At 51.9% G+C, this 10,160-nt stretch overlaps 1 protein-coding gene across 2 annotated transcripts in view; it reads right to left on the bottom strand.

The window, feature by feature from the left end:
• Positions 1–1,088: 1,088 nt before the first annotated feature.
• The window catches only part of SCN5A (sodium voltage-gated channel alpha subunit 5), an 88,136-nt gene continuing 79,064 nt past the window's right edge, over positions 1,089–10,160 (bottom strand). For both annotated transcript variants that reach the window (XM_040246212.1, XM_040246211.1), the window contains exon 27: positions 1,089–4,640. In XM_040246212.1, the coding sequence (XP_040102146.1) occupies positions 3,400–4,640 (1,241 nt within the window). In that variant the 3' untranslated portion in view covers positions 1,089–3,399. The remainder of the gene's footprint in view (positions 4,641–10,160) is intronic.

The following is a 10,160-nucleotide window of genomic DNA, read 5'->3' as shown; positions in this document are numbered from 1 at the left end:
TGGCAGTTCCCTGTGGATAATCTCTTTTATATACAGTAGTGTGCTGTGCTGAGTCGCTCAGTCATGCCTGACTCTACGACCCCCTGGACTGTAACCCACCAGGCTCCTCTGTCCATGGGGATTCTCCAGGCAAGGATACTGGAGTGGGTTGCCATGCCCTCCCGCAGGGGATCTTCCTATCCCAAGGATCGAACCCGGGTTCCCCACATTGCAGGTGGATTCTTTACCGTCTGAGCCACCAGGGAAGCCCAGTAGTCTGTATAGGTTAATCCTCAATTCTTAATTTATCCCTCCCCACCCCCACCTTTCCCCTTTGGTGACCGTGAGTTTGTTTTCCAAGTGAGGCCTGGGCCCCCCTGGGGCTGAGAAAACTCAGGTGGACCAGTGACAGGGATCTGAGTCCAGCTCTGGGATCTGGGCGGAGGGCTGTGGGCCAGCTGCTCTGGCGGTGGCTGTGGAGTGGGGCGCTGCCAGGGCCGGGCCGCAGGCCAGCGTGGGTGGGGCAGGGGCAGCATGGAAGCCACCACAGCAGGGCTACTGGGGGAGCCCAGGGGCTTGGCAGGAAGAGGCTGAATGGACCCACAGGTACCCATGGGCAGAGGAGGGGTCATGGGGCACCCGGAAGAGTGCATCCCCAGGGCTGGGAAACCACCCGGAGAAGGCCCTGCAAGCCTGAAGAGGCCCACGTGGTGCCTGTCCAGCCACCCCATCTCGGACTGTCACGGGACTGGACATGCTCAGAACGAAGCTAAGGTGGCATTTACAACACAGGGTGGCTGAAGGCTGCTGTTTCACCAAGACTTGAGTGGAAAAGCCCCAGGGCTGGCCTGGTTTTCATCTGGAGCCAAGGAAGTTTATCTCCACTGAGTAAAGTTGAAAGGGACAGGGAGAGGCAAAAACAAAGGCTGGATTTGATGACATTGGGGTCATGTCTCTTCACACACCAACTTTACAGCTATCTATTCCCTGCCCAAATATATATGTGTGTGTGCAACTGAATCATTTTTCTGTATACCAGAAACTAACACAATATTATCAATTTGTAAATCAACTATACTTTAAAAAAAATGGACAGAATCCAGACCAGGTCATGTAAGCCATTTATTGGTTTGTGTTAAAAATATGTATCTTGTTTATGCACGAAGTTTGGTGCGAAGTGCTCGGGTGGTTCTGACAACGGCTGGCACTTGGCGCTTGTCCCTCCCTCCTGTGCCCTCCCCTCCTTCTCACATCCTGCTGGTCACTGTGCAGTTCTGGGAAAAAAGCAATGAGAGACACGCTAAAAGCTAAGGAGTCGGCTTCGCTCGGCCCTGCCCTCGACCACACGGTCTGCAGTCAGTGGCTGGCCCCGGCACCTGCCTCCAGCTCCCGGGCTGTCCCCACACACAAAACCCCGGTCTCCTTCCGGTCAGCTGGGCTTGTAGCCTGGCCGGCCTGCCCGCTGCCTCCCTGCCCACGCAGGGTGCCAGGTGTCGCGGAGGGCATATACCTCTCCAAGCCTTGAGAGCACAGCACAGAGAGCTACAAAAATAAGATTTCCACTCAGAGGAGTGGTGCTGGGACAGTTAAAACCACGTCCTGCGCCAACTTCAAGGGAACATGGGAGAAGAGAAAGCCCTGGGGGTGGCGGGTGGCTGGGGCTGCCACCAAGGGAACACGAGTGACAAGAAGAAATGTTAATACTTGACTCGCCGCTGGCGGTTCCCCCTCAGCTCCCCACGGCCGGCCCCCCCCCCGACGGCTCGGCGAGGTAGGTTAGGACAGCCAGCTTCTGGCTTCCGGGGCTGCCCCGAGAGGCGGCCTGTGAGGTGGCTGCCGGGTGGAGGGCGGCTTTGCTGGAGAGTGGACTTGGGCAGCCGAGCCCCTGCCTGCAGCCTCCACCAGCCACCACTGTCCCTCTCAGGGTGACAGTTCTCTACTTTGAAAGATTTGCATATGCTCAGTAGGATTGTCAGCAGCTGAAGAGGCCCTGTGGCAGGGTGGCGGGGGTGGGGAGGGTGGTGGTAATTGGACTAGAAAAAAGTATTTTTCCCTGAAAAGGCCTGCTCACAAGACCCATGGGCAGCCTTGACCCTGCCCATGTGCAGTGTCCCCGGGACCCCGGGCTGAGCGGGGGGTGCTGGTCCAGGGTCACTCAGCTCCCCTCCCCAGGAGACCTGGGGCCCATTCCCCTCCTAGGGCCCCGGGACTGGGCTGAGCACCTGCAGCCCCTTCTGTGTACGGGGCCTGGGCAGCCCTCCCCTCTCCCGTGCTTTCGCAGCTCGAGAGGAGCTGGGGTCCAAACAGGCACCCCCTCAGCCCCGGGCAGAGGCAGAAAGGTCTGCAGAGAGAGCCTGGGTGATGACAGGGGATTCCATTCTCCAGGCGGGCTGGGGGGCACCGTGCTGGGGGCTGTGGAGTAGGTTCTTCACCCCAGCCCCATGGGCTCAGCCTTCTCTTCCTGGCCTGTGGGGCAGGGTCAGCCAGGCTGGGCAGCACGGACAAGCTGGGTGGCTGGACCTATGTGCCTCCCTCAGGCCCTTTCCTTAATACTCTAACAGAGGCCAAGCTCTACAGGGAAGAAAGGCAATGTCAGTGCCGAGGACAAGCCCTGGGAGCCAGGCCACTCTCTTCTGGAAGCTTGTTGTATTTATAGGCCTGACTCCAGGGTGGCCTGCATAAACATACAGGGGGCAAATGGGGCAATGAGTGAGCCCTGGCTGACAAGAATCCCACCTGTGGGGGGCCGGGGGGAAAGGCCGGTCACCTTGCTCGTCTCAGGGAGTCCAGGCCACATGTGGCTTGTGTCTGCCCTCTGTGAGTGTGAGACTCTGCACACGTGTGTATGGGAAGGGGTTCAGCCCTCCTGGCACCTCAGCCCAAGCGGTGGGGGACCCCCTTTCTGCCCCTAGGCAGTGAAGGCCTGTGGGACCCACACCAGATCTCACTTTTGCATTGACGGCAGAGCCCCAGCAGCTCCCAGACACTCTTGTTCAGAGTTAGGAAGAGGCAGTGTGAATCGCTGCCAATCCACCCGTGAAAAAAAAAATGTTAGTTCTTTGCTCAAGTAAAAAAATATCAAATATAATAAATTTATGAAAGCCCATTCACAACATACACAGTCTTGGTTTCTCATTTTGTCTCAGCAGCTGGGATGGAGGTGGTGGTCAGAGCCCCAGGGCGTTGCCAGACCAGACCCAGCCCCCAGGACTGGTAACCCCAAACAGACAGCTCGGCCAAGTGCTTCCAGCCATCAGCGCGGTGCACAGGACTCTGCCTTGTCGGTCCACGGGGCCGAGGCTCCTGTCTCACTCCCGAAGCCCAAAGCAAAGGTCGGACGGCTCAGCGGCTGCTGGGCTGGGGCTGCCTTTGGGTTTGCCGCGATGCTCTGCGCTGGCGCCCCCCTTCCCTGGGCTGCGCTCACACGACTGACTCGCGGTCCCTGTCGGGGGTTGGGGGGAAGTCAGCGAGATCCTCGCTTGGGCTGTAATCAGACGCCCGCACCTGGGGGTTGTCGCTGGTGGCCCTGGTGACGCTGTCGTAGGAGGGCGGGAAGGACGTGGAGGAGACGGAGGAGCTGGAGGGCGGGCCGAGGCGGCGGGAGAAGTTCTCGTTCATCATGTAGGCGATGAGGCCCTCCTGCTCGGGGGCGTCCTCCTCCGAGAGCCCGCTGCTGCCCGCCTGCTGGCGGTAGAGGAAGGAGGCGTGCTTGAGGGAGCGCTGCAGCAGGTGCCGGCGGAAGGCCCTCTGGATGATGGTGGCCGACACCTCCTCGTGCTTACGCCGCAGCGTGGTGGTGATGGGCTCGTAGGAGATCTTGGACGGGTTGGCCGCCATGAACTTCTCCTCCATCTGGATCTTCAGGGCGTCCATCTCCCCAGATTCGCCCAGGACCCTCTTGGTGAAGGCAAAGAGGATGTCCATGCAGTGGATACGGTCCCCGCTCACCATGGGCAGGTCCATATTGATGAGGCTTATCTGGTTGGGCTTGGGGATCCGGAGCGGCTCCGAGAGGGCGTCGGCAAAGTCGGACAGGGCCGAATACTCGATGAACTGAGTGGCCTCCGGGTCGAACTTCTCCCAGATCTCGTAGAACATGTCGAAGTCGTCCTCACTCAGGGGCTCCGTGCTCTCCTCCGTGGCCACGCTGAAGTTCTCCAGGATGATGGCGATGTACATGTTGACCACGATGAGGAAGGAGATGATGATGTAGGTGGTGAAGAAGAGGATGCCCACCGCGGGGCTCCCGCAGTTGCCCCGGGAGCCGTTGCTGTTGGGCAGGTTGGGGTCGCAGTAGGGGGGCCCCGTGTTGAGGATGGGGCTGAGGAGCCCGTCCCAGCCCGCCGACGTGGTGATCTGGAAGAGGCACAGCATGCTGTTGGCGAAGGTCTGGAAGTTGAACATGTCGTCGATGCCGGCCTCCCACTTGACGTAGGCGAAGTTGGCCATGCCGAAGATGGAGTAGATGAACATGACGAGGAAGAGCAGCAGCCCGATGTTGAAGAGGGCAGGCAGGGACATCATGAGGGCGAAGAGCAGCGTGCGGATGCCCTTGGCCCCGCGGATCAGCCTGAGGATGCGGCCGATGCGGGCCAGGCGGATGACGCGGAAGAGCGTCGGCGAGAAGAAGTACTTCTGGATGATGTCTGAGAGCACAGTGCCTGTGGGAAACGATGGAGACTGTGGCCGCCGGTGGCGTCACTGTCCCCCCTCCAGCCCAGCCTCGCTGGGAGGGGCACGGAGCCTGGGAGTGGAGGCCCGGGTCACCTGGGGCCTGTAAGGACCCTGCCTCCACCCACCGGAGTCTCCATTTCTGCATTTATGGTCCAGAAAAGGACCCACAGTTCCTGCATCCTTTGCAAAGTGCCTTCTCAGCCCTCCGCCCCTTAGTCTCCTGAGCCTACTTGCACATACGAGGCCCATTATCCAGACTGTGGCTCAGGGGCCTCAGCGGACTTGCTCAGCATCCCTGGTGGCCTAGCTTGGACCAGAACTCTAGAACTTTTAGCTCCTTGCTGCTCAGAGTGTGGTCTGAGGACCAACAGCCTTGGGATTTCCTGGGCACTTATCAGAAATGCAGAATCTCAGCTCCGCACCCAGACCCCTTGTGTTTTAACAAGTCCAGGTGGTTTGTGTGCACACTGAAATACAAGAGGCACTGGCCAGGCAGTTGGCACACTCCTCACACCTCACCTGTCACAAGTCAGCCTCTCTGAGGTGCCTCCTATGACCTTCCCACCCCTGCTAGCTGCCAGGCCTGCCCACTCCATCTCTACTGACTACTCTGAGTTTGGAGTTTCAAGGAGCATAGATCTAAGTTATAGAAGAATGGAATATACTTGCCTTGTATTGGCCCAAGTGAACTTTCCAGACTTCTCATGTATTACTACTACTACTACTACGTCACTTCAGTCGTGTCCGACTCTGTGCGACCCCATAGACGGCAGCCCACCAGGCTCCCCCGTCCCTGGGATTCTCCAGGCAAGAACACTGGAGTGGGTTGCCATTTCCTTCTCCAGTTTTCCTTTAAAATTGGAGGAAGTTACAGTTCAGTACATACAGGCAAAGTCGTATCCAACTCTTTGTGACCCCATGGACTGTAGCCCACCAGGCTCCTCTGTCCATGGAATTCTCTAGGCAAGAATACTGGAGTAGGTTGCCATTCCCTTCTCCAGGGAATCTTCCCGATCCGGGGATCAAACCCAGGATCTCCTGCATTGCAAGCAGATTCTTTACTACCTGAGCCACCAAGAAAGCCCTTTCACACACAGGCAAAGGAGCCACAGTGGACTCCTAAAACCTGTAAAATCATTCTCCTGTTCCTTTAATGCAAGATATAAAGAAGTTTCCTATCTAACATCTCTTTTCTGTTGAAAGAAATCTGATAGATTTTTCCATCAAAACCTATTATTCTTTCTTAAGTTCAAGCTGGTTGGCTCCCCATTAAGTATAAAGGTGATTTGTTTAGACAGAAAGGAAGTGAAGGTGGCTATGAGCTCAGATGTCAGATATACATTTGTTTACCTAGCTCTGTTAAAGCATATTTTAAACCATTCTACACAGTATGTCAGGTTATAGGCTGCTCTGGTATCATTTCTTGAATACATTTCTAAATTCTTGTTATGATTAAGGCACTATTACAGTCACTGCTGGATTATACAAGGATAACAACAATCACATAGAACAAAGGAGCTGAACTGAAGAGTTTTTAAACCCCACATAAGAGTTATATCCCTTCCTTTGCCAATTAGGTCCTATGTAACCATCTGTGAACTTATCTGAAAAACTGTCATCTAGACATATGGGCAATACAAGAAAGGAGGGTTAATCCTGTTATGGTCTAGGTTTAACCTAAACTCAAGGACAACATTACAGTTGTGATAATTTCTATCTTCATGTCAACTGTCACAAGCCAAAGCACTGGTGGTTTATTACACTAGGTTGGTGCCAAAGAAATGGTGGTTTTTCTATTGTTGAAATCTGCCGTTTGATACTGAAATATATTTTAAATAAATGTAGCTATATATTTTATCTGCCGTTTGATATTGGAATACATTTTGAATAAACGTAGCTAGGTTCTACATCATTTTAATGTGCATGTCTCGCTTTATTATTTTTTTTTTTGCTAATGACTTATTACTTGCTATTTTATATTTATTTTAGACTACGGAGATGATGTTAGACAAAAAACAAGTTTGAGCAATTTTCTTTTTTGAGTTCAAAACGGGTTGTAAAACAGCACAGATAACTTGCAACATCAACAATACATTTGGCCCAGGAGCTGCTAACAAACGCACAGGGCAGTGATGGTTCAAGAAGTTTTGCAAAGGACACGATAGCCTTGAAGATGAGGAGCACAGTGGCCGGCTATTGGAAGTTGACAACGACCAATTGAGAGGATCACTGAAGCTGATCCTCTTACATGAGAAGTTGCGAAAACTCAATGTTGACCATTCTACAGTCTTTCAGCATTTGAAGCAAATTGGAAAGGTAAAAAAGCTTGATACGTGGGTACCTCTTAAGCTGACCGCAAATCAAAAAAACCATCCTTTTGAAAAGTCATTTTCTCTTATTGTACACAACAACAACGAATCATTTCTCAGTCAGATTGTGACATGCGATGAAAAGTGGATTATATACCACAACCAGTGATGACCAGCTCAGTGGCTGGAAAAAGAAGAAACTCCAAAGCACTCCTTGAAGCCAAACTTCTACCAAAAAAGTTCACGGTCACCGTTCGGAGGTCTGCTGCCCATCTGATCCACTACAGCTTTTGGAGTCCCTGCGAAACCATTATATATGAGAAGCATGCTCAGCAAATCGATGAGATGCCTTGAAAACTGCAACACCTACAGCCAGCATTCGTAAACAGGAAGGGCCCAATTCTTCTCCATGACAGTGCTCGACCACACATTGAACAACCAACACTTCAAAAGTCGAACGATTTGGGCTACGAAGTTTTGCCTCATCCGCCGTATTCATCTGACCTCTCGCCAACCCACTATCACTTCTTCAAGCATCTCAACAACTTTTTGCAGGGAAAACGCTTCCACAACCAGCAGGAGGCAGAAAATGCTTTCCAAGAGTTCGTCAAATCCCAAGGCATGGATTTTTGTGCAATAGGAATAAACACTTATTTCTCATTGGCAATAATGTGTTGATTGTAATGGCTCCTATGTTGATGAATAAAGATGTGTTTGAGCCTAGTTATAATGGTTTAGAATTCACGGTCCAAAACGGCAATTACTTTTGCACCAACCTAATAACAAATGTCACTCACGAACGTGTGTCAAGCGTTCACTGTCGATAGAGCCCTGGGTTGAGCAACTGACACGTCCATTTACCCCTTCCAGTTACCCGAGGAGGTAAGCTGATACTATCATCCTCATTTTCCAGAAGAGGAAACTGAGAGGTGAGCTAACTTATCCAAGTTGCCACCTAGTCAGTGGGAAGTGGGGATTTGACTCAGACACTCTGGCTCCAAGTTGAGCTGTTAACCATGCCTCTCTGGTACACAAGCTCTGGGACCAGTAGTTCCTGAATATAGTCTACACTTCCTGGAATCTTTGAGACTGTCCCTCAGGGCTCCGTTCCAGCTCCTGACACCTGCTTTAGAGAAAAGATCCTCTCTAGTCCCACCAGGCATGGTCTCACCCTCATCCCTGCCTGAGACCTCCTGGAGCAGCACCTCCTGAGCCCACTTCCAGCTTCTAAGCATCTGCACATCACTATAACCACAGCAGCCCCTCTCTTGGCCCCTGTCTTTCCCTCTGTGCCGCTGAAGAGGCTATACATGGCAGAAAGATGAAAGCCAGTTACGGCAGAGGTCTGTGGGGGCAGGGTCCAGATTGGGCTCTGAACACAAGTGAAAAAAGAAAGTATTGATAAATTGGACTTAAAGTTAAGACCACTGTGCTCCAAGAGGTGACAACCAAGAAAGTGAAAAGACAGCCTACAGAATGGGAGAAAACATCTGCAAATCTTGTATCTGATAAGGGAGTGGCCTCTGGAATATATAAAGAATTCTTATAACTCAATAAAAACACAAGTAAGTCAATTAAAAAATCAAGCAAAGGATTGGAACAGACATTCCTCCAAGACACTTCTCCTGTTATATACCAAGATATACCAAGGAAAATGCCCAATAAACACGTGAAAAGATGTTCATCATCATTAGTCATCAGGGAAATGCAAAGCAAAACCTCAATGAGATGTCACTCCATACCAATTAGCAAGGCTGTAATTAAAATACACAGACAGGAACAAGTGTTGGTGAGGATATGGAATAACTGGAACCCTCCTACACCGAATTTGGGACTGTAACGTGGTGCAGTCACTTTGGAAAATAGTTTGGCAGTCCCTCAAAATTTTAGATTAGTGGCTGCCAGGAGGTGGCTGGCTGTGACTGTGAAAGTTGTTCAGTCATGTCCAGCTCTTTCCAACTCCATGGACTATACAGTCCATGGAATTCTCCTGGCCAGAATACTGGAGTGGGTGGCCTTTCCCTTCTCCAGGGGATCTTCACAACCCAGGGATTGAACCCAGGTCTCCTGCATTTTGGGCAGATTCTTTACCAGCTGAGCCACACGGGAAGTCCAAGAATACTAGAGTGGGTAGCCTATCCCTTCTCCAGTGGATCTACCCAACACAGGAATCGAACTGGGGTCTCCTGCATTGCAGGCGGATTCTTTACCAGCCGAGCTGCCAGAAGGTAGGGAGAGGGAAACTGGTGAGCTCAGTGGGTGCAGAGTCTCTTTTGGGGGTAAGGAAAATATTCTAAAATTAGAGCATAATGATGGTTGCACACACATGTGAATATACTTAAAAGTACTGAATTGTACAAGTGAAAGGGTGGGTTTTGTGTTATGTAAAAGTATATCTTAATAAAAGGAGGAATATAATTTAAAGGAGGAATTTGGGCTCTGAGGTCAAACAGATACGGGCGTGTGCTCTGTTCTCAGTGTTTCTGTCTCCTCCTAAATTTGTATGTTGAAATTCCGCCCCCCAAAGATGATGGTATTGGGAGGTGGGGCCTTGCTGCTAAGTCACTTCAGCCATGTCCGACTCTGTGCGACCCCATAGACGGCAGCCCACCAGGCTCCCCCGCCCCTGGGATTCTCCAGGCAAGAACACTGGAGTGGGTTGCCATTTCCTTCTCCAATGCATGAAAGTGAAAAGTGAAAAGTGAAAGTGAAGTCGCTCAGTTGTGTCCGACTCCTAGCAACCCCATGGACTGCAGCCCACCAGGCTCCATCCATGTGATTTTTCAGGCAAGAGTACTGGAGTAGGTTGGCATTGCTTTCTCTTCCCCAAGGTGGGGCCTTGGGAGGGGCTTAATTTCTTGAGGGTGGAACCCAAATGAATGGGCTTGGTGCCCTTCTAGAAGAGGTTCAGGGAGCTCCCTGGCCCCTTCCAGTTTCTGAGGACACAGCAAGAAGGTGTGGGTTATGAACCAGGAAAAGGACCCTCAGCAGAAAACCTGATCATGCTGGTGCCTTCCTCTTGGACTTCCAGCATCCCGATCTGTGAGAAGTAGGTTTCTGTTGTTTATGAGTTACCCAGTCTGCTATTTTTGTTGTATCAGCTTGAGTAGACTATGTGTGATTCCTATCTCAGCTTCTCCCTAGTTGAACGATTTCCCTGCCTTGGTGCTGACTTTATATGGTGAATTGCATGAGGCA

Source organism: Oryx dammah, unplaced genomic scaffold (assembly GCF_014754425.2).
Source record: "Oryx dammah isolate SB20612 unplaced genomic scaffold, SCBI_Odam_1.1 HiC_scaffold_9, whole genome shotgun sequence".
Classification (NCBI taxonomy): Eukaryota; Metazoa; Chordata; class Mammalia; order Artiodactyla; family Bovidae; genus Oryx; species Oryx dammah.
Note: the sequence above shows the minus strand (reverse complement) of the source record. Positions and strands in the feature narration are given on the sequence as shown.